At 40.8% G+C, this 24,585-nt stretch overlaps 1 protein-coding gene across 3 annotated transcripts in view; it reads left to right on the forward strand.

The window, feature by feature from the left end:
* The window catches only part of SORCS3 (sortilin related VPS10 domain containing receptor 3), a 569,814-nt gene that overhangs the window by 482,880 nt on the left and 62,349 nt on the right, over positions 1-24,585 (forward strand). For all 3 annotated transcript variants that reach the window (XM_032423232.1, XM_032423230.1, XM_032423233.1), the window contains exons 13-14: positions 1,980-2,071; positions 12,346-12,453. In XM_032423232.1, the coding sequence (XP_032279123.1) occupies positions 1,980-2,071; positions 12,346-12,453 (200 nt within the window). The remainder of the gene's footprint in view (positions 1-1,979; positions 2,072-12,345; positions 12,454-24,585) is intronic.

Here is a 24,585-nt window from a genome sequence, read left to right on the forward strand (position 1 = left end):
TCTTAAAGGTGAAAGGTTTTCACCTGAGGAAGATGAAGGAGGAACACTGAACGTCTTGATGTAGGTGCAGCCACCATCTGCAATCTAGTTGGACAAGTTCCAACTTGGATCCCTATATGAAGCTGTCATCACCATCACCAGCATCACCATCACCACCCCCATTGCCACCACGGTCACCACTACCACTATCAAAAGAAAAATTTACCAAGAACCCACCAGATGCAACCAGCTATTTTAATTAAGTACTATAAGGCATACAACAAAGAATAAGTTAAGGTTCCTACCCACAAGGCCATAATTAGGTAGATGAGAAGCAGATACATAATTCAGAACATATCTTCAGAATAAAAGATAATCTCTTTTAAGTGTCAAATGAGGATGGAAACTAGAACTTCAACTCTTCTGGTACAGAAACTCCTAGCAACAAACCATTGTCCCTCCAACTCAAGAAATAGCTCACCTGGCCGGGTGGCCACTGCAACATTCCTTCCTTGTGTTGTTACTACTTTGGTTTTCTTTTTCTTTTTCCAAATAGCTAAGGATTCCAGTTTCCACTCCAGTGTTGGACAGGGCAATTGTTAGCAGTGGCCAGAGTGATAGAGAAGAAAGTGAAAAGATAATGGTGTCTCTCTCTCCCCCATGCCAAGAATCTTGTACCCCTCATCCTCAGACTTCATTCCAGCCTCTCCATTATGTGGCTTAGCACAGAGCCCACCTTTGAGCTCTGCAGAGAAAACATGGGCACGATAGGCTCAGAGTCCACTTCTATCTGATACAGAAATGAGTCACCCTGAGGTCCTTTTTGCATTGAGACTACCATTAGTGTGGACATTTTTATTTCCTTAAAAGGCAAATGTGAGAAAGGAAACCAATTGAGAGGTTAAGCCTGAGAATCCATTTACTTTTTCTCTATGGTGTTCTCTGGGGCATATGTACAGGAGACCCCATTCCTCCTATTCCCTCCCTTTTAAATATGTTTATACCCCCTGACCTTTTCTACTACGGTTCACTTAATCCACCATCCCAACCTCTCCATTTAGGCTGTAAGAACAACCAGCAGTGGTTAAGAGCTACAGGAATTGTCCAGTTCCACTTTCTTCTAGAAGATCTAAAGTAGGAGGTTGGTTTTCAGCTGCAGAAATGTTTTTTCCTGTTTCAGGTTGGAGATACGATAGTTATATATAATAAAAGCACTAATACATGTGGGATTACATCTGACATTCTCATAGCTCAGAGCCTGGCATCATAATAGGTGCTTAGGAAATGCGTATGGGTAGATGGATGAATGGATCACTGAATGCATGAATGAATGAGTGGACAGATGAATAGGTAATGGACAAAGGGATGAATCAAAGAATGAATAACTCTGGATCCCTGGAAGCACTGTGTTCCAATGCACATTCAGAGTAAAGATCTGCAAGGGCCCACCTTAGGCCTTCATCCAGTTTGCATGGAAACCTAGGAAGTGGTGGCTCAGTCTAAGAACTCGGTCATCATGTATACCATAATGTCTAGAGAAATTGTCTTTACATTCCTAGACAGTTTATGAACAACACTGTAAGATACAGACCATTTATAAATTAGCAAAAATCTGCATAGATGAGAAAGAAGACAGAGCTGAGTAGTAACTTACTCGGATGCCAAGATGGGGAAGCATTTTTGAAGTCATATTTTTCCTTTCAGTTATCTAGCTGAGCATCTTGTTGTCTCAACTTCTTGTAGCACACTGGTTCACAGTACTAGTGGAGGGAGCCCTGGAAATACCATTTGAGTGGCCTTGGGAGAATTATTTGTTCTCTCCAAAGCCCATGTCCTCATCTATTAAGTGGGGATAATAGTATTTGCCAAACTACCTGATAGGGTTGTTGGAAGGCTCAGAACCTAGATGAAACCATATTTGTGAAAGACTTTGTAAACTGTAAGCACTATGCAAATGTAAGGTGTTGCTAAGATTGTTGTTGTTGTTGTTGTTGTTCCAGATCTTTGATGAAGAGTACAATGTCTGGTTCCTAGACTGGGGTGGCGCCCTCGTGGCCATGAAACACACACCTCTACCAGTCAGACATTTGTGGTAAGGACAGCTCCCTACCCTATTAATAAGCAATTTTTTTTTTTTTAGTGGAAAGTGTTGGGACAAGTTTTTCTGCATGACTTTATACCCATTTACCCATTTCCTCTTCCATTTATTCATCCATCCATCCATTTATTACACATCTCATCATCTAACCCTTAGGTAGCAGGGGTAGGCCAGAAATTTAGATGGGGAAGTATGATGATTAGAACAGGGTGGTAGGAATGGGGGCTCAGATAAGCAGAAAAGACCAGGAAGGACCTGTGAGTTCAAGCAGCCAAGATTAAGAATCCAAAATACAGGAAATGGAAATTGCTGCAAGAAGAATGTTAGGTTCATGTAGTAGATACAAAATTCAGTTCTAGATAATTTGAGTTTAAATGTCTGTGAATATTTAAGCAGAGATGATGATTTTTCAGATACATTCATCTGAAGGTCAGGACAGAGATCTGGGCTGACACTCTAGATTTGGAGACATTAGCCATTAGATGGTAGGTGAAGCCATGGCAGTGGGCCCAATGCCTCAGAAGAGTGGGTACAACAAGGAGAAACCAGGGATTCCTGCAGAACACTGTTAAATACCAACACACAGAGCAGAAAATAAATTATGGAACAGACCAAGAAGAAGTAGACAAAACAATAAAAACACAGGAGAAATGTTTTCTTTTTTCTTTTTTTTTTTAAGATTTTATCCATCAGAAAGGATGAATACCCAACTTTTACATCAACATGGATGGGACTGGAGGAGATTATGCTAAGTGAAATAAGTCAAGCAGAAAAAGTCAATTATCATATGGTTTCACTTATTTGTGGAACATAAGGAATAGCATGGAGACATTAGGAGAAGGAAGGGAAAAATGAAGCGGGGGAATTGGAGGGAGAGATGAACCATGAGAGACTATGGACTCTGAGAAACAAACAGGGTTTTAGAGGGGAGGTGGGTGGGGGGATGGGTTAGCCCGGTGATGGGTATTAAGGAGGGCACGTATTGCATGGAGCACTGGGTGTTATATGAAAACAATGGATCGTGGATCACCATATCAAAAGCTAATGATGCATTGTATGGTTACTAACATAACATAATAAAATAAAATAAAAAAAGATTTTATTTATTTGACAGACACAGCGAGAGAGGGAACACAAGCAGGGGGAGTGGGAGAGGGAGAAGCAGCCTTCCCACTGAGCAGGGAGCCTGATGCTGGGCTTGATCCCAGGACGCCGAGATCATGACCTGAGCTGAAGGCAGCCACTTAACGACTAAGCCACCGAGGTGCCCCAGGAGAATTGTTTTCATGGATGCTGAAGAAAGGGGTGATCAGTAGCACCAAATTCTATAATCAGACCAAATTAGTTATGGAATGAAAAACAATCTAAGATTAAGCAATATAGAGGAGTAAAGGAAGTCATTGTGATCTGTGTCAGAGTAGATTCAAAAGAGAAGTAGGATTGAAAGGTAGATTACAGTAGATTTATGAATGAAATGAATGATGAATGAATGAATGATAAGCAATGGAGTGAAGTGGAGACAGTGTAGATAACTCTCAATAAAGTCGATTATGGAATGAGCCTGAGTGTGTATATGCATGACCCTCCAGTGAGGACAAAGATCTGTGAGAATATATTTTGATGATGATGATGAGAAAGATCTGTGAGAATATATTTTGATGATGATGATGATGATTCTGTTGTTTGTTTTGGCTTTTGGCAGGGGATGAATAAGTATCATGTGTGTTTATATGCTGAAGGGGAAGAATTTCAGGCTTCAGATGCAGCAGAGTGAATATTTGAGAGTGAAAATTTGTCAGTAGAGGGTATGCTATCTAGAGTACAGTTGTTGGGATGAGCCATGAGCTGGAGGATGGACTCTGGCTTAACTCCCAGATCCTTGATTTTGGGAGACTAACCCTTTAAAGTCAGAGTTTTACTGGGAAGCATCAGATTGTAATCAGTAAAAGATATAGGACTTCCAGGTGCCAAATTCAAGCTTAAGTCACCCTGGCAAGGACTTAAGAAGGTTTCTCTCAGTTATTAAGTTAAACCGTATCATCTTGCCATTTTTGTTGGTCAAAACTGGTCAAATATCATCAGTTTCTTAGAGCTCGAGCTAACATAAAGTCCAGTGGTTTTATCTACCACTCTGTCTTCATACAGAGAGATTATGAGATTAAATTTTGAAAAGATGCATGGAGCCATTTGTAAGGAAAAGAACTCTACCAACTCAAGAATAAGCTTGTACAAGTTCCCATTGAAATTCTTTATCATCCCTTTACTACTGATTATATACTTTTTGGATAAATTAGAAGCGTGGAATTACTTAATACTAATGATAGTCAGGAGTTTTTGAGGAATTATATTCCAGGCACCATTCTAAACCCTTTACATGAATTATCTAAGTTAGTTCTTTAACAACCCTATGTATGTGGGTACTCTTTTTATCACATATTTATAATGACATTGGAATGCAGACATATTAAGTTCTTTGCTCAAGTCTACACAGCTAGTACCTGGCAGCACTAAATTAGGTCTCTGTTATGGCTGCTCTTCTGTTTTAACTGAATTTTCCAGATACTTTAATGAGTACACAGAGGCTTATCACATGGCCCCAGCTCTCTGGGAGATCATAGTCAAGATAAGGAGCTTAGTTCACATATCACCAGAAATCCAAGCAATGCCTGCTTAAGCATGCTGGCCATGTGTATTGCTGCGATCTTAGCACAGGATAGAGTCCTGCCTAGTGTGTAAAGGGGTCTTCATGTAGCTGCTGACATGAGAGTTAATTCTTGAAAAAAGGATGCCCTGTGTCAGAGGACTGATGAAAGGCAAGCCAAGGGAAGAGAAACTGACCAAAGCCTGGGATTCAGGAAAAGTAGGGAGTGTTCAGAAAATATATTTGATTAGAATAAAAAATGGGAGTAAGCAGAGTGGGTAGGACTCAGAAGAACTTAAATGCCAGGTTGACCCTGTAGGTAATTCCTTCTACTGCAAAGACCTGCCTCCTTGTGGAGGGAAGAGCTTGTCTATTGAGGACTGAAGAGCACTTGTACTCTCAGAGAGGATTACTTAACTCTTAAAACAAGTTCATTTGCTTATTTGCTTTTTAACCAAGAAAGGCAACATTTTGTTAGCCCCTATCATGATGTTCTAAGAACTTCCACTGAGGTCTCAATAAGAAAATCAGTAAATGCCCTGCAGACAGATATAGCTGAGCAGATTTCTTCCACTTAAGTCTTGAGAGAAGGGGTGGCAACCCCATCTCACACTTGACCATCACCCTCCTGCTCTTTCTCCTTCATTATGGTAGGAACTTAGTACTTACTTAGTGGTTGATTTCTAGAGCCTTATGTACAAAAGTTTCCTTGTTCTAAGGAAAAGAGGAATTTGGTGGTGTTATTTCCTTTTGGGGATAGGAGAAGCGAGTGTATCTGGTGTGGAACGGAGGGACTAGAGAGTTTTGGTTTTGGTTCATCTTCCATCCTTACATCTGATCAGTCTGTTCTGCAGTGGTTTCTCACCCAAGACCTGATCACTTCCAAAAGGGGCATTTGTCTGGGAATTTCTGGAGGGAAGCCATCCAAGCTGGGAAAATTGTTTAATATTCTCTCAGGGATATGTAAGTAGGATAAAATCGTGCCTCTCAAAGTCACCAGTACAAAGTTTGCATTTTCCCTTGCTCCATGAAATATCTCTTTTGTTGGTAGAAAATGTTTGGAAAACTCCGAAAGAAAATAGCTTCATTCCCATTCAACTTCCTCTTATAATAATGATAATACCACCCTCCCTATGTCTGCCTACTCCAACTTACAAAGTATTAAACATGATTTTTCATGCTAAGCTTTTGAGATAGAATTTTCTCCATTTAAAGGATGTCGACACTACCATTTGTCATAAATGCTACAAATGTTTCCTTGAACTTGAACACCACCCATGATTTCTGCTTACTTGCCTACCTGTGAATGCCATTCTCTGTAATAATCTCTGCACTGGTTAAATGGCAGCCCTTGAGGACGTGTGTTAGAACACAACAAGAAATAACCCATTCAAGAATTTTCCTTTGCACTTCCCTTTCAAAGGCTAAGTGAGTGTTTTGGAAGGACTTGACTATACCATTATCACCAGTGTTTCTTTATGAAATTCTTGACTGATTTTTGTCTCATGCTTATGAATTGCAAGCTTGTGAAACTTAAGCAGTTTCTTCGTCACCAGTAGCTTCTAATTAAGTCACAACCTTCAAGGTAAACAAATAGCTCATTTTAAATGAAAGAAAAGTTATCAGTTCATTGATCTTTTCTGTGGAGACCTCAAACTGACGTTATTTTGTACACAGATGTATATATATTTGCATAGGAAAAAACCCCACACCAGCTGACCCACTCTTACACAAGGGTAGGGTGGTTCTCAAATTTAAATAACAGCTATATTGCCTTTCAGAGAAAAGAGGAGTCATAATTGAAAAGCTGAGGAAACTTTAGCTAGACTAATAAGGCATGCTGTTTCCCATAAATTGAAATGATAGGTAGCTAGATATGCATGAAGACAAAACAGCATACAAATGAACCCATCTATTTGTGACGGGGTACATTTGGATGCATAGAGATTAGAACCTAAGTGCTGTTTCAGGTAAGCCCTCCATCCAGTATTATCTTTAGACCATGGATGGGTGAAATGAATAATGGGGCCCTATGGAAGGCAGTGCTCTAATAAAAACTCACAATAGACAGAGCTACTAATTGGCAGGTAGACGGGGGTCCTACTGTTTGCTTAGCCCTGACAAGCTGTCAGCGTCTCCTTCCAATAGGATGTTCTTGGAAACAGGGAACAAAACATCACCTGGCCCTTTGTGTTCCTTTGTTCTTCTATAAATGGTTGTGAGCACTGGTGTCTTGTCCAGAGGCATATTGCCATGCAAACAATAGTCCTAACCAATAGGCACTTCTGAAAAGCGAAAGTGCACGTGCTATTGTGAAGAACTTCCCGGTCGCTAAACTGCCACCTCCTCATGTGTTTGTGATCAAGAGCGATGCAACTGACCAAAGGGAGGAACACTGATTCTCAATAACCATTATAACGCTATTTCTGTGCTAGGGACTTCTGGGGAGGACTTGGTTATTCTTGGAAGATTCTGTTCCTTTTAGTGGATCTCATCTCAATATCATAAAGTCATAGATGCTTAAATAAGGAAGGGTTTTAGAGAATATGTAGTTTGGGTTCACACCTAGTATGGCATATACCTCTATGACACCCCAGAGGATCACCCTACTTCACCACAATGCCACAGAGCTGAACAACCCACATATACCCAAGACAGAGTTCCCATCTTGTATAATGGCTTTAGCTGTTAAAAGATTGTTTTTATGCTGAGCAATAGTGAATCTACTTATAATTAATGTCCATTAGTACCTGTTCTGCTGCCCAGAGCTATGCTGAATAAGTCTGATCCAGAATTGCACATGATATTTAGAATCATAGAGCTAGAAAGGACCTCAAGAGATCTCTTTGTCTAACCTTTCTAAGTTCTGGAAAATGATCAGAGATGCAATTCAAAACAGATTTTATGCATTTATGCATTCATTCCTCACACATGCATTGAGCATATACTATCTATCCAGCATTCGTTTAAGGGCTGGGTTATAAAAGTGAACAAGACAAAATACTTGGGAGCTTAAATTCTTGTGCAAAAATGTTTGTTCTCTTTGGAACAGTTATGAGAACGGAAATATTTTCTCCTTTATTTTATCTGTATTTTTAATTAATATTTTTATGCATCCAATGACTGATTTCTTTCACAGACATTTCCCCTTTTCAGTAGTCAACAAATAGGTTTGTTTTTATTTGTTTAACTACAGCTTTCTTACTAAAAAAGATTAAAAGGCAGTGGTAATGAGTTCAGTTCTATTCTTCTTTTCCCTAAGCTATCTTCAATTCATATAACCTGTTTCTAGAACAACCTGTTTTTTAACTTTAATCACATTGATTGTCAGTTTCTCTACAAGGATTGTAACTAAACATAGTATTTAGGATTTAGTAGGATAATTTCTTCTATTATGCATGTTATCTATCTGTGAACACATACTAGACTCACAGTGGCTTGATCACCTCTCACAATAGTGTCATTTCTAGAACACACTTATTTTATGATTGACAGTGACCCCAGTTGTTTTCAGTTTGAGCTTATCATTAGTTACTCTTTTCCTTTCTCTCGCTGTGGGGCTTTTTTTTTCTTTCTAATTAAACATTCTGCTTTAAGTTGGTCCTACCTTAAAAGCGACTTCCAGATCTATATTTCCAACTTTGATTACTTCCTGGAAATTTGGATCCATCCATCCAAAGGTCTCCTTGACGGTACATCACAACATGGAAGTCCAAAAATCATCTAAACCTTGAAGTGGACCAAACAGAAACAAGCAGAAAGCTTTGCTTCTCCTGTTCTTCCCATTTCCCAATCTCAACTGCTTAACCATAAAAATCTATGTTGTCCATGATTTCTTTCTTTTGCTCAAGCAACCTGTATACATTCTATCACCAAATCCTATTGACTTCACCTCTAAAATTATCCTTTCCATCTCTCTTTCTAGACTACTGTAACGTTTATCCAGCCCACTTGTCTTACATGGTCTCACAATTGTTACTCTTTCTCCTAGTTCATCTCCTTGTATCCATGTTGAGACCTGACAATCCATTCACTATAAAGAAATGAAAATTATGTTTTAAGGTTTAAATCAAATCCTATCTCTCTCATTTCAGCTGGAAACAAGGTCCTTCATGGTCTGCCCAGCCTTATTTTTGATTCCATTTCCTTCTACTAATCTACTTCCCCACTAACCTAAGGCCACTGACCATCTTTCTGTCCTTCCCACACAGCACCTTCCTTTCACACTAGATCTGCCCTCTGCTGGAAATGGCTCTCACCTGGGTCTTTGCATAGTTTAAATGTCACCTCTTAAAAGAGGACTTTCTTAGATTTTCAATACAAAGTAGCTATGCAGTCACCCTCTATCACATCACTCTGTTTTAATTGTCTTCATGACAAGTATTTATAACTCAGATTTCTTTTACAACTCATATTTTTCAACCCATTTGTCTGAATATCATTTATCTCCTCAAGTTAGAATGTAAGTTCTGCTTAAGCTACAGCCTTCCCTTTCCTGTTCACCACTAGATCCTTTGAACAGAGGCCACTGTCAGACCAGGCACATAAGAGGTGTCAATAAATATTTGACCAAGGAAATTTATTTTATTTTGATCTTATAGTCCTGTCTTGCCACTATTTGGAGGTCCATTGGAACTTTATTTACATCTACCTCTCTGAGTACCAATTTCACTTTCAGCTGTGGACCTAATAAAGAATTCCCAATTCCTTTGTCTTGGCCATTAAGAAGCTACTGAACTGAGTGGGGGAAAGAAGGTGCATCCCTTGGGGAAACCATTCACTGTCGTTACTTCAGAGCATTAAAGAAAACTCCTAGCAATCAAAAAAGACTAGCTCTCACAAATGGCAGGCCGTCCAGACCCAAATTTCTGATACCTAAGAGATTAAGTTTTCTCATGTCATATTTTTGGGAGTTTGTTTAGAGAGTTTATTTTGTTTAGTTTTTAATAATTCCCTTAGCTCACAATATTCATGTATTAGAAATTACTAATCTCATAAAGTCACCTGCATGGCACAGTCCTGAGCTTCCAAGTGGTACGTTGACCATAAATGAAAACCGCAGGATCCATTCCTCGCCCTGGCTCTGTAGAGCTGTCCCCTTGCTTATGCTTGTAAGCATGGATTATAATGGCTTCCTTGGACTTCAGTTACTGTATATGCTAGCTTTCCCACCTGGGTTTTGGCATTTCTTAGTTTTTCTTCTGATCTCATTCTTCCTTCTAACTCATGCTTCTTCCCCTTCCATATGAAATCAGTTCATACAACAGGCCTCTTATCCCCCACTTTTTCTTTCCATCTTGGGCGTGGCTTTTCCTTGACACCTCCATCTCAGAGCTAGAAGGCTGTGATGGCCCCTCCTTGTCTACTCTGTGGTATTTTGTCTTCATATTGTACATAGTAGCAATGACTGTCTTCTGCCTTGTTCTCAATGGCAGTGGTATGAAGGCTCCTCCTTCCCTGGGACGCTGGTAGCACCCACTGCTATTTACTCTGCTAGTGTTAATAATGACCTTCAGTGGTCAGGAAATTCTGAGAAGGACAGAGTCCTTCAACTCACTTTGGCTTCTTCCTATCAATACAATAATCAGTTTATCCTAAGTCGCCCAAACAGAAAACCAAACAAATGATTTCTTATCTCCTAGACTTCTCTCCTAGTTAAATGGTTAGTGGCCATAGCATACTTGAAAACAACTATGATTATTTTAAGAACCAAGCAGGTCCATGTTAAGAAAGGTGAAGTCCATTCCCAATCATGCTCTTGTTTTCCCTTTTGAAATAAGAAACTCATTTTCAAGAAAAGCAGTTCAGATCTGCCCAACATTCTCTGGGTCAGCTTGATGGTTATGTAACCTTCAGCCTATTTAAAAAAAAAGTGTGAAATAAGCAAGTTCTTAAAAGTCAAGACAGTATTGTTAACTGTCATCATCATGTTGTACATTAGATCCCCGGAATTCATTCCTCTTGCATAACTGCAACTTTGAACCCTTTGACCAACATGTCTTCATTTCTCCCTCCTGCCCCCACCCTGCCACCCCTGTTTGATCAAGACCAGCTTGATTGTGGCGATCTTTTCACAATGTATACATATATCAAAATATCAAGTTGTACACTGTAAATACATACAATTTTTACATGTCAAAAATAACTCAATAAAATTGTTTTTAAAAAGTTAAGACATACACTGATAATTTGTGAACTCATAAAAACTTAATGTCAGACTATCTGCTTTCCTTTTTTTGTGAAGATAGACTTAGGTATACCACAAATTAAAAAAAAAAAAATGTTAAGAAAGTATAAGACAGAGAGAAAGAGAAAGAGCCAGAGAGGGTGAGAGAGACAAAGAAGTAAATATGTAGAGAATGGACTGAGTAGGTTGACTAGTAATGGGCAGAGGGACTCCTGCATCCAGTTCATGGATGCCAGCGTAAAGCATGCTTCAAAAAAATGGATGGATTGGAAGAGTGTGGTAAATCATTCTTTATTTCTTTTGTTAATTTATTCATTTAACATTAAATAGTGCCAACTAGGTGCCCATTTTTCTGCTAGGTACTAGGAATGCAAAAATGAATAGTATGGCCTTTGACCTAAAAAAACTCACAGTTCAGTGGAAAAATCAGACCTCTATTTATTAAATATCAGGTAAGAAACATTATAATAAAGATGTATGGGTGGTGTTAAGGAGTCATTCAACAAACCAGACATACATGACCAGTGAACTCCAAAGATTATAGTTTTGAATTGGTGGATTTAGAGTCCATTAAGAAGTCATCACTCAGCATTATAAGAGGAGAAGCCTACAGAGTTCCTACAGTTGAACTCAGAGAATCCTGAGTTATGGAGTCAGAGAAGAAATTAAGAATTAATTTAGCCAAGAAGGATCACAGGAAATGAAGCAAATAAAGCCGCCTTGGGGAAGAAGGAGAGTCAGGTACTTGATAATATCAAGAAAGGGAAAGAAGCAAGCACTCAAAATTGCCCCAGTCTCCTCCACTAGTAACCTTCCCTTTAAAGAGTTTCAGGTGCTGTAACCAGAAAGGGCCAGACCTTTTCTTACATTGGATGAAAGATGGCACAGTATTGCCCAGTTCATCTTAGACACTCAGCACTCATCTCTAAAAGCTCTGAAAGTGGCACTGGGGAGGGAAAACGATCCTAACATTCATTCTGAACAAATAGGAAATGGCTTCTTTTAAAGTTTGATCTGAAAGACACACACCTCCCCTCCCATAGGGTACCCCCCCGCACTACTCAATTTATCTGTGTCAGAAACTCCACGGACCGGATTGATTGTGCTGTAAATTGAGCCTCCGGTTCCATTCGGAGTACTTGAAACGTGACACTCCATCCACTAAGCCCTACTTCTTGGGTTGTTTTTTTTGTTTTGTTTTTTGATTCTAATATGTTGAAATATTTCTGCAGCTCTGGTGCTGTCTCTGCCTGGGCCAGGAAATGCAGTTTTGATCAAATCTCATAATAATATGGGGAGATGTTGAAGATGAATGCCTATTGATAATTCAAACTGCCAGAAAGTGAGATACAGAGGAGAATTTAATAACCTGAAAAATGGTTGCAAAGGAGTGTGGTTTGGTTTTCAGCTGTCTCTTCCCTGTACTTGTTTCTAACCCAGGGTGAGTTTTGACGAGGGCCACTCCTGGGACAAGTATGGCTTCACTTCGGTTCCTCTCTTTGTTGACGGGGCTCTGGTGGAGGCAGGAGTGGAGACCCAAATCATGACGTGAGTACTTATTTTGCTGTGGCCAATAAGAGCCCAAGACCTGGGTTCTGTCTCCACTGAGGCCACGGGTTTTCCCGGGGAACCCCAAAGCATTCCAGTCTGGTCCCTAGTTTCCTCATCTGTAAAGTGGAAATATGTGTTCTGTACCCACCGATTCAGAAGGCCACTGACAGCATCTGAGAAGCTAGGCTCTTAAGTGACCAGTTGCTTCTAACAGCATTTAAGATATTCTAACAAATTTCCATTTATTCAAAATCCAAGCAAACAGAAAGCTTCAGTCTTTAGACATGTCTTCTTTCTTTCCAAAACGGTCCAGTAGGGGGCGAGGGACAGGGACAGTCACAGGAAATAAAACAGCCAACATACTGAAATAAGAGAATATTTTAAGGGAAACTCCTGGAGTCTGTGCCACACACACACACACACACAAACCACACACACAGAGTTGTCATTCTACTTCAGATTAATTTTCTGTGAACATTTTTCTATGTTCCTTTACACCGAGAATAGATGATCTTAAAGTTGTAAAAATCTCCAAAGTACTTTCTGAATATTAAAGAAAATTTTAATAAGTTGGTACTAGTTTTTAAAAGTCTATCTAATTCTAATTTCTGAAAAGCTGATCACCTATGTGTTTTTGTGTGCACATGGATATGTAGGGGGATATGGGAGGATAGTCATGGTAACCCTCCACCAGCCAATACCACCCTCGCCTCCCGCACTTTGAAGTGACTAGAACATTGTACACCTTCATCTTCGCTGAATGGAATGAAGGGAGTTGCTCCACAATATTAAGGGAATCTGCCATGTTGTGGGGTTGGCACAGATGGGGCTCACAGAATGCTTCTCTGCTGGTTTGGGGGAAGAGTGTGGTCTTCCCCTAGGGAACACTGCAGTTCTTTGAAACTTTGCGTTCATGAATGTCTTTATAGTTTGAATCAGTCTTTTCCGGGATGAGACTTATGGGCTCTGAGGAAGAGGCAAATACAGGGCGAATGGCTAGTTCTGTGCTTTACTTTTTCCCGAGAGTATCAGTTAAAATAATCTGTTACAACTGCAGCTGTGCAGTTTTGTCCAAATGTCATAATCTGGCGCCCAACTTGACTACTTTGCCATGGCCCACCTCTCTACATCCATTCTCACATCCAAAGTGTTGACTGGCAAGGCCTCTGGGCTTTCCGAGTGACAGAAAATACTCAGCTGTGATGAAAACTGGTACACAAATTGGGGAAGACAAACAAAACAAATGGACAAAAATCTCATCTCAGATTTAGGGCACCTCAGATTTAGGATTCTGTACAATCCAGTAGCCGTGGCTTACCTGTCTGGTAATTCTTTTCTTCATTTCTAAGATCGAATCACTCCTTCTGCTTCTTTTTAAAATGTTGAAATCCTAAAAATCTTCACGTTTTTAGCAAATTAGCAGAAGCACTGCAAGGGTCTCATGTCTACAGGACTTGTCTAGAGAAAAAGTCTAGGATTCCCAGTGTCCTCATTATTAAAAAAAAAAAAAAAAAAAGGTTTATAATAGAAAACCTGAGTGGTTCCACAAGAATGCCTTTAGAACATTTAGGACAAGCGTAACAAAGAGTGATTTTAAATTCTCTTCTTTAATTCTCTCTGAATTTTCTAAATTGTCAGGGAAGTATTTTCTCTTAAATCTAAGGGTGGGGGCGCCTGGGTGGCTCAGTTGTTTGGGCGACTGCCTTTGGCTCTGGTCATGATCCTGGAGTTCCGGGATCAAGTCCTACATTGGGCTGTCTGCTTGGCGGGGAGTCTGCTTCTCCCTCTGACCCTCCCCTCTCATGCTCTCTCTCTCTCTCTCTCACTCTCTCTCGCTCTCTCAAATAAATAAAATCTAAAAAACAAAAAACAAAAAACTCCAAGGGTGGTGAACTTGTCTTTTAAAGACTGAACACTCATTTTTGAGCATTTGATATGTTTTAGGTGCAGGGTTGGGCCCCAGAGCTCTCTGGTTGAAAATGGAAAGATAAGATATCAAACCCTAGGAAGAACTGCTCTGATCCTCCCAAGGGGTGTATTGCATTAGTAACTGATGTCTGTAGATGTGAACCTGTGTTATGGCAAGACTTCTCTGGGCAGTTCTGTTGTAAAATGTGAGCAAGGATTTCCTGTAGAATTTGTTGCTCAGGATGTAAGGCTATAATTTGAGTTTTGTCCAGTAATTTCTTCCCATTTTCCTAAAGTACACCCTCCACAGAATTGTCTCACCAACCAAACTTCTAATTAAAGTACCTAAACAAATAGACTCTTATTGTTGAGCTGAAAAATCGCTTTATTAAGAGTTAACAATATTGTATGCAAGTGTAGCTGTAAAAGCATAAACAGTATTTAAGATACAGCATATTATTAATGCTTTGAGTCTAAAGCTTCATCATTTGGTGGATACACAGCAATAATGTGTGTGTAGCCTAAGTTCTAGATGTTTAAAGGAAGTATTATAATATAAATATTATTTCTAAAATACAAATGATTTGGTAAATATATAGATATACATGTATCACAAATATGTATATGCAAGTGTATGTGTAGACGGTTGCATACACACATATACATGTATGTATATACAGAGAGGGATAGGTAACAGAGATACACTGAGAGAGAAATCCCAAGGATTTAGGGTCCTGGCAAGACCTTTGTAAGGTTATACTATAAAAAAATAATAATAATAAAAGTTAAAAAAATTGTTGGGACCTATGTGGTAGAGACTGTTCTAGATGGGCAAATCAGAAATTCCTGTCTTCATAAAGTTTGCGTGCTTGTGCATTAAATAAATGTGACATACAAATGACTCTGTCATTTTACCCAGAATACTCTGCCAGGAGATTAAGATGTTTTCTTACAGATTCTGGGAAGCATACGAAATACTGGGTATACCACCATCTTTGTTCATGAGGATCTCTGACGTGAGCTAACTTTTGCAAATTATGTCCTATCCTTCACTTAGTCACTAGCTATAAAAAGAAAACCTTCCACTTTTCTAGAACTTCCTCTGATATGGCCATCAAGGAGTTAAAGTATTGAATTCTAAATTCCATAAGGCAAAGGTACACACGTTCAAGAAGGTTGTATAGTTTGCCTGAATTTATTAAACCAGATGTGGCTGCTCATCACAGTCAAACCTGACATGGTCCTCGAATCTTGGGCAGTGAAGACATGTATGGTTCTAAAATCAGGTGCTCCTTGCTTTTGTATGAAGGACACATACTGGTCCCTCTTCTTTTTAGCTTTCTCCTCATCCCATTATGTGATTTATTCTGCATTTTCTTGTATGGGGCCTCTTTAAACTCATTGTATGCTTCTCTTGGGCATTATTTTGAACAATATCCCATGTACAACAAACTCTACATGGCTGAGCATTCCCTAGCAAGTCTAAGGCTACAGTTTAAATTCTGTGTTCATCTAATCCTAAATGGTAATAACTTTTTTCTCAGCTTCAGATGGAGTTTAGCTGGTCACATGGATACGAGGGAGCTTGACTTCAGGGCCAAACCATTTACTGAAAAGACGAGCTAGCACTCCTGTTTTCCTTTCCTCCCCACTAAGACTCCGCAAGAGCAGCAAAGCTTCTGCCCCCTTCTACCTTCTTTAGCAAGATACTTTAAATGCTAGTAAGTAGAAAAGGAACAAGGGTAGAGCACAGTTGTCTTACATGGGATTTGGGACAGACAGGGATTTGTTCTTTCATGAAATTAAGATGAGTTTGGAAGCAGTTGTCCAACCAAGTATAAGCAATTCAGGCTGCCTGTTTTTAACTTTTTATTAAATTCAGAGTTTCTCTAGTATGAAAACGATCCAGATGTTGTCAGGGCTGTTTAGACAGCCACAAGTATGAGCCCTGGAAAGATGGCCAAGAGGAAATTTCTGTCTCTGCCTTAGGGTTTGAAAACAACTTTAAAATCAGGTGACCCAAAAGGCCAGCCAGAGCTTTTCCCTCATGGAATGACAATGACATGGATTGAAGTAGGAGTTCAAAAATCTTGATATATCCCCTAAGCACTGTGAGGGCAAGGGGCCCATTTGGGGATAAGCGTGCTTACTCTTGCCATTTAACCAAAAACTCACTCATCATGTAGGCTATTGGATGCTGTATTTTTCTCCTCACGGTTAACCCTGATTCCAGCTCAGCTGTGGTCAGAGAGGAAGAAAGGCTGGCTCATTCTCACTAAGGTTTTATTGGCTTCTCTTGTTACCTTCATTTGGTGGATTTAAATATTTATCAGTTTAGGATAGTTAATTTTATATATCAGCTTGTCGGGGCCACAGGGTACCTAGATATTTGATTAAACATTATTCTGCTTGTTTCTGTGAGGTTGTTTTTATTTATTTATTTTTTATTAACATATAATGTATTATTTGTTTCAGGGGTACAGGTCTGTGATTCATCAGTTTTACACAATTCGCAGCGCTCACCGTAGTACTTACCCTCCCCAGTGTGTTTTTGGATAAGACTAACATTTAAATCGGGGCGCCTGGGTGGCTCAGTCATTAAGCATCTGCCTTCGGCTCAGGTCTTAATCCCAGGGTCCTGGGATCGAGCCCCACGTCAGGCTCCCTGCTCTGCGGGAAGCCTGCTTCTCCCTCTCACACTCCCCCTGTTTTTGTTCCCTCTCTCGCTATGTCTCTCTCTGTCAAATGAATAAATAAAATCTTAAAAAAAAAAATTAACATTTAAATTGGTAGACCTCATAAAGCAGATTGCCCTCCCTAATGTAGGTGGGGCTTATCCCATCAGTTAGAAATATGAATAGAACAGAAAGGCTGACCTTCCCATGAGCAAGAGAGAATTCCCCCTGCCTGGCTGCCTTTGAACAGGGGCATGGCTTTTCCTGGCATTTAACTCCAACTAAAAAAATCCACTCTTCTTGGGTTTCAAGCTTACAACTACTCTATCAGCTCTCCTGGGTTTCTGGCTTGCTGACTCATCCCACAGATCTTGGGACTTGCCAGCCTCCATAATTGTGTAAGCCAATTGCTTATGGTAAATTCTTTTTTTTTTTTCTCTATCTATCTATCTATCTATCTATATAGATATATTTATGTATACACATGCACACACACACACACACATACAGTTGACATTTGAACAACACAGGTTTGAACTGCACGGGTCCACTTATACGTGGATTTTTTTTCAATAAATACAATACAGCACTATAAATGTATTTTCTCTTTCTTATGACCTTTTTTTTTCTAGCTGACTTTATTGTAAGAATATGGTATATAATACATATAACGTGCAAAATATTTGTTAATTGACTTTATGTTATCGGTAAGACTTCCAGTCAACTGTAGACTACGAAGTTTTGGGGGAGTCAAAAGTAATATACAGATTTTTATTTTTTTAGATTTTATTTATTTGAGAGAGAGAGAGCATGAGAGAGAAAGAGAGAGAGAGAGATCATGAGCAGGGAGGAGGAACAGAAGGAGAAGCAGGCTCCTGGCTGAGCAGGGAGCCTGATGCGGGACTCGATCCCAGGACCCTGGGATCATGACCCGAGCTGAAGGCAGACACTTAACCACCTGAGCCACCCAGGCACCCTAATATACAGATTTTTAACCATGCAGAAGCTTGATGCCCCTAACCCCTGCATTATTCAAGGGTCAAATCTATATACATATCTTATTGGTTCTGTTTCTCTGGAGAGCTCTGAATAATATATACAGTTCATTATTGAAAATTGTGTAATAAGCTTCTAATATGTTTCAGACTCTCTTAGAGGGAATTAAAGAGGTAAATACAATTCTTTTTACCTATAAGGAACACTCAGGCCAATGTGTTGGGTGAGGGAGATACACCAATCATCAACGAACCCTAGTTGTATAACTGGGATATGAGTAAAAGGAAGTGAAGACTTCACACACACACAAAAGTTCAGTTGAGTTGGTCTTGAAATTTCAATAGCAGTTTACCAGTGAAAAGCCAATTAATAGGTAATAGAATGTAAGCTCAAAGAAAGCACAAATTTTTAATCATTTTGTTGAGTACTGTGACGTCAGTACTCCTCCTGAAAGGGGAATTGCCACATTGTAGGAAGTCAGTAATTATTTGTTGAAAGAATGACTGATTTGAAGACAAAGAACACAAACAAAACAAAGAGCCATGGAAGAGTGCATGGCTGGGTGTCAAGGGATTGATACCATGAGGGTTCTTAGGTTATGTTTAGGAATTTACCTTATCCAAAGTGATGTTCTTGAAATTGAAAATATGGTAATTCCACTCCTCTTCTCAAAACCCCTAGAAGGCTGTCCATTGCCTTTAGGATAAAATCTAAACTCATTGAACGGCCTACAAATATCTACACTGACCACATGACCAGGACCTCATTTCTGGCCCCCACACTCTGACCACCTTTCTCTGATCCAATGGTACCTTCCTGCCCCGAGATTTTTGTCTGCATATCTGCCTAGAAGGTGCTTGCACTCCACACTTGAACAACCAACCTTTAGGTATCTTTCAGGTCACAGCTCAAGGATCAGCTATTCTAGCACACCTTCTTTAGCCCATCAGGTCACACTGGGGACCCCCTTGCCATATGCTGTCTTAGCCCTAGGTAGTTTCCCTTTGCACTGCTTTCAACAATAAATATTAATGAATATGGCATTTTTTGTAACTTCCTCCTCCACCTTCATCTGCCTTTAAGACAGACATATGTGTGTATGTGTGTAAACACATACATGACTTTTAAGTTTTATGAGGGAGGGTCTTTGTATATTTTGTCCTTTGGGTGCCATATGTTTATCAGTTTTGTGCTTGCACTAAGGATTTCATGGCATGTATGTATTGAATGATTAAATGAATATGTGAATGAGTTAAGTATATTTTATGGTCCCCCAATAATCTTTTTTTTAAAGATTTTATTTATTTATTTATTTACTTATTTATTTATTTATTTATTTATTTATTTGTTAGAGAGGGAGAACGAGTGGGAGGAGGGGCAAAGGGAGAAGCAGACTCCCTGCAGATCAGGGAGCCCAACTAGGGACTTGATCCCAGGACCCTGAGATCATGACCTGAGCCGAAGGCAGATGCTCAACTGACTGAGCCACCCCGGTGCCTGGTCCCCAATAATCTTCCCACGGTTGTGATTATAGTGACTTCCCTGGACTCTGAAGTGCTATGATCAGAATCCAGTAGTTGCAAGTTATGGGGACCTAGGGGTTGGGTGGGAGTCAGAGCCTTCTGTGTGCAGAGATGTCTATGGAGGATGATGAGGCAAGGGGTGGAATGATGCATGGGCACAACGGGGCAGCTAGAGAATGGGGACCCTCCTGGGAGTGATCCCTGATTTCCTCCACCTTTCACAGGAGTCCCCCAGCTTCCACTTCTCCTGGAGGCCAGTGCTTGGGCAGCAGGGTACCTTCCAACACTAGCTCGACAGGGGAATTTGTGTGGGAGAGACAGTCCCCGGCTTGTAGGCATGAGATTTGCTTACTTTCATTGCCCTTTTTTCCACTGTCTTTTCAGATGTTATTATTCCAACATCTCCTTGGTAACCTTGACAGGAACCATCTAGTCTAGCCTAATTCATTGTGAAATGTGACCATTCTTATTACTTAAGGCTGAGAACAGGGCCGGATGATTGACAAGCCAGAGGGCCTATTGCCATCTCAGGCAGTAGCTCTCTAGCTGCTGAGATGCCTGTGCTGCTGGAGCACTCGGGCCTCTTTGGTCTATTATTTGCCCTCAAATTAGCCTTTATGGAAAGCTCTTTTCTTGCGTGTCTCAGATGTGGAATCAGATGGAAAAGCACTGCTTTCCTGCATCCTCAAAGCTACATTTGAGGTTCTTTCTTGATATGAAATATTTGAACCAACTGGCTGTGATTTAGCTGATCTTCTACAGGAGCTAGGGAGAACCTGGCAGCCTCTCAGGGGAAAAAAACAATGAAACCAAGAGGGAAGTCCTGCCTCCCTGGAAGAAAGTGGACACTTCTTGCCAGGAGTCAGAAGTATCTTCTTACCAACCTGTGTCTGTCCAACACCCACTTTTGTGCCAGGTATCTGAGCACTTTCCCAAATTTGATTTCATAGATTTCTCACAACAACCCTGCCAAGTACATCAGATCGTTATCACTGGGCAGTTGTGGACATGGAGGCTCAAGAGAAATTCAGTGCTCCTCTCACACGTTCAGGAAGAGGCAGACTGAGAGCAAGGGATGTGAATTTCAAACATCAGGCTCAGAGCTGAAATTGGAGGAAAGGTAGTAGAGTTTGCCAAGGTTTGTTCAGTAAAGGAGCGTGGTATGTGGGGCAAGAGTGGGGGGATGCTAGTTGTTCACTAAGTCTTGAGGGGTGGCCACTGTGCTCCAGACACCAAGTCACAGCAGACCTATTCAAACGCAGCCTGTTTGAAAAGATATGACGAACATGTGCTAGACCTGGAGAACAATGAAGTTGGAAGGTATGGGGCAAATTGTAGTTGCCACTGGATATCAAAGAAGGAATTGAAGATACAATAGCTAGAAAAGGCTTTGTGGCTCTGCAGAGAAGAAGGAGAGAGGGAGCATTGTGAGCAAACATGGAGCAGTAGACCGTGCCTGGCCTGCAGAGGGGAGAGTGAGCAGTAGGAAGGCTAGAGATGCTTACAGCAAATTGTCTAGGGCCAATTGCCTTGCTGACTCCCTGGATAAATCCAATTCTAATTGGCATAAATCTCTGATCCATTGTTCCACCAGCAGAACTAATAGCCATAGTAAAGGGGGGGAGATAACATTTTGCCTAGAAAATTATGCAAACCCTGAAGATGCAGAGGTTAAAAAAAATGAAGACCTTCTTTCCACTTAAGAGACTGTGACCACATGCTCAGCAGGGAATGTGCCCTCAAATCTAGCCTCAGCGCCACACAGAGACCCAACCCTGAGCATAAATGCATTGTTTAGCCTCCGGTAACTGCATCCGATAAGGTCATTGGAAATGAACCGGTGCTGCTTCCATTGATCTGTTTTTCAATTCTCTGTTGTTTGCTGGAAGAGCCCAATTTTACTTTGCCCAAAGTAAGTCATTCGAGTAATCGGTAAATCCAGTGGAATTCTGAAGTCATTGCCTCTCAGGCTGGCTGCTGGGTTCACATCCTTCACATTGTCAACCGACTTCCATCATCCCAAAAGCACACTCCTATTGGTGCCAAGGAACACAAAAGCAGCATGTGTGCCCGCATAGGGGCCTTTGGATGTCATTGGGCTGGCAATAGCCTGGAAGGAAAAGACTTATTTTGATCAACAAACTGCTGTGTGAGATGGAGCGGTGGCCAAGAGCTTGGGTGTTGGAGCTCCACACTCCGGGGAGAGTGCTCAGGGTACCATTACCATCCCTGTGACCTTAGAAGCCTCACCTGCTCTCCCTCTGAGCTTGGCTTTCCTGGCATGGATGTGGAATTCCCACATCCATGAAATAATCTCCACAGGGGGACATTAGAGATGTTTGCAGCCTCCGTCATCTAATAAGCAAGAAATGGGTCACTTGCAGGGAAGAACCTTGGCCCCCTAGAAAGGGGTCGACAAAGATCTTCCCTAGAGATTTTTGACTTTGCTGGCCACAGGGTCTTCGAGTGCACCTACTTGATTCCTGATCTAGGGTGAAAGGAGCCATAGGCACTCACAATATGCAAATCAATGGTCATCAGTGTGTTCCCATAAAACTTTACCAGTGGACACTGAAATTTGAATTGCATGCGATTTTTACATGTCACAAAGTACCATTCTTCATTTGCTTTTCTTTCCCCAACCATTTAAGATGTAAAACCATTGTTAGCTTGTAGGCCTTCCAGAATGGAGAGCAGGCCAGATTTGTCCCACAGGTTGTAATTTGTGGACCCTGAATGAGAGGGCACATGGAGCTTAATGTATTGTGACTTGTTACAAATATAATTTGAATTTTTGACCCAGTTTCTACAAACTTCCCCCACTCACAACCTACATGCCCAGTCGCACTCCTTTATGAAAGATTGAATAGGCACATCATTTGGAATGCCTTAGAAGTTTCCTCCTTTCTTGGGGCACCTGGGTGGCTCAGTCGTTGAGCATCTGCCTTTGGCTCAGGTCATGATCCCAGGGTCCTGGGATCGAGCCCCGCATCGGGCTCCCTGCTCCACAGGAAGACTGCTTCTCCCTCTCCCACTCCCCCTGCTTGTGTTCCCTCTCTCGCTGTCTCTCTCTCTGTCAAATAAATAAATAAAATCTTTTTTTTTTTTAAAAAAAGAAGTTTCCTCCTTTCTTATCCTAACCACACAGTCAGGGCACCTCTTTCGGGAAGCCCTCCTCAATTCCTTCAGCACTTACTCATTCCCTTTCACTGAATTTCTTAAGCTGCAGGGTTTGGCTCACAGGTGTATTTAGTTTGGTCTGCACTTTTTTTAATGGAGCCCAAATTTGCAAAGTTGGAAACATCTGGCAGCACTGAACCCAAATGCCCATAGTCTAACAATTTTCTGGACTGCAAGGCAGCTGCCTACTTTGGGCTGGGCATGCTCTTCCGGGCCCCACCTCTCATCTGATGTACAAGAGTCTGCTCCCATGCTTCAGCTCCCTCATGGTCCATTTAAGCTGCCCTTCTGGCTTCTGTAAAATTTTCAGTTTGTGATTTCCACTATAGATCCTACAGCCACAATTTCATACCTATATTGTTTCTTGCAGTTCTCTTTGAGGGTTTCAAACATGCAGTAATGAAGTACAAAGAATAATCTCATAAGCACCAGTGTACCAACCACCTGGAATTAATAACTTTTAACACACTATGACTTTGGCTTCAAATTTTTTTAAATGAAGATACAGGGAATCCCAGGAGAATCGGTCTTCTCATTATTGCTTCGTTTCAGATCCTTTTCCCTTACTCCCTACACAGATCAGGGTCTGCCGTGAATTTGATGCATATCCTTCTAGTGCATGTGTTGATACATTTAGTACGTATTTAATTATCCACAGAAATATATGTAGTATGGATTTATGTGTTTTTAAAGTGTATAATTTATCTAAGTGCTATCATTCTCCTACATGGGTCTGTCACTCAACATTATCTATCTTGGGGCATATCCATCTCGTCCAGACACTTTTAATGCTATATGGCATTCTGTCATGATAGGAATACACACAGTTTATTTCTCCATTCTCTTATCAGTGGACATTTAGGTTGTTTCTAGTTTTGGACTGTTTTCAGCAGTACTATTCTATCTCTGCATATGCCTCCAAGTGCCTACATAGAATTCTCGTAACCCTGTACCTACAAGTAGGATGGCTGGGTCATGGCAAATTGCCATTGTCTTTATTTTTGCACTGTTTTCTGAGTGTTTCACGTATTGGTCATCTCTGCAGTGGGAGTGTGAAGTCTTTTTCAGTCTGTGAGATTCATAGGGTTTGCAACTGTCTTATTGGTCATCTTTCAGAGCCCTGAACATGGAGGCTCATGCACGATTGGTGCACAGCAGATACATGGTGAGTGAATAATACCATTGGACTGCACTGCAAACATTTAAGGGCAAGGGCTGAATTTTATGCTTTCTAGGATTCTTTTTATCTCTTGCTTCAGGACTTGACATGAAGAAAGAGACTGAGAAATATAATGCCATGGAAAAACCAGGTGGCACTCCTTTTCCTTTCTTCCAGCTCTTTTGATTTCCATCTATTTCCTCCTGTCTTGAATGTCCACCTTCTCCCTCTTGTGTCCATCACTTAGATTCCCCTTTTTCCCCCAACTCCTGACTCAATATTCACAGGTTCACAGACCAGAGTTTCTAAACCACTATTATGGGGGGCGTTATGGACTTCAAACTTTCTAACCCATTGAAGGAACCTATTAAGTTTTGAGAAAGGAATTAAAGTTGTTTGGACATAGAATGATTCTTAAAATTCATTGCAAAAACCCAGCTTTCTTCCCTTTGCCTTGTTGGTCCCACTGCCTTTTAGTTTCTTTCTTACTCTCCCCTCCACTCTCTGCCTCTTCCAGGTCTTATTTTCAAACCTTCTAATCCCTGCCTCTGTCCACCATCTCAAGGGTTGGAGCATCATGCTGTAGGGATGGGCTCTGCTCCCAGGATCCCTTGCTGCTGGTCCCCTGCCTATTTCTATTAAGGTCTGGCTCCTGTCTCACTTTCACTCAGTGCAATCCCACTGCAGC

This window comes from Phoca vitulina, unplaced genomic scaffold (assembly GCF_004348235.1).
Source record: "Phoca vitulina isolate PV1807 unplaced genomic scaffold, GSC_HSeal_1.0 scaffold28, whole genome shotgun sequence".
NCBI lineage: Eukaryota > Metazoa > Chordata > Mammalia > Carnivora > Phocidae > Phoca > Phoca vitulina.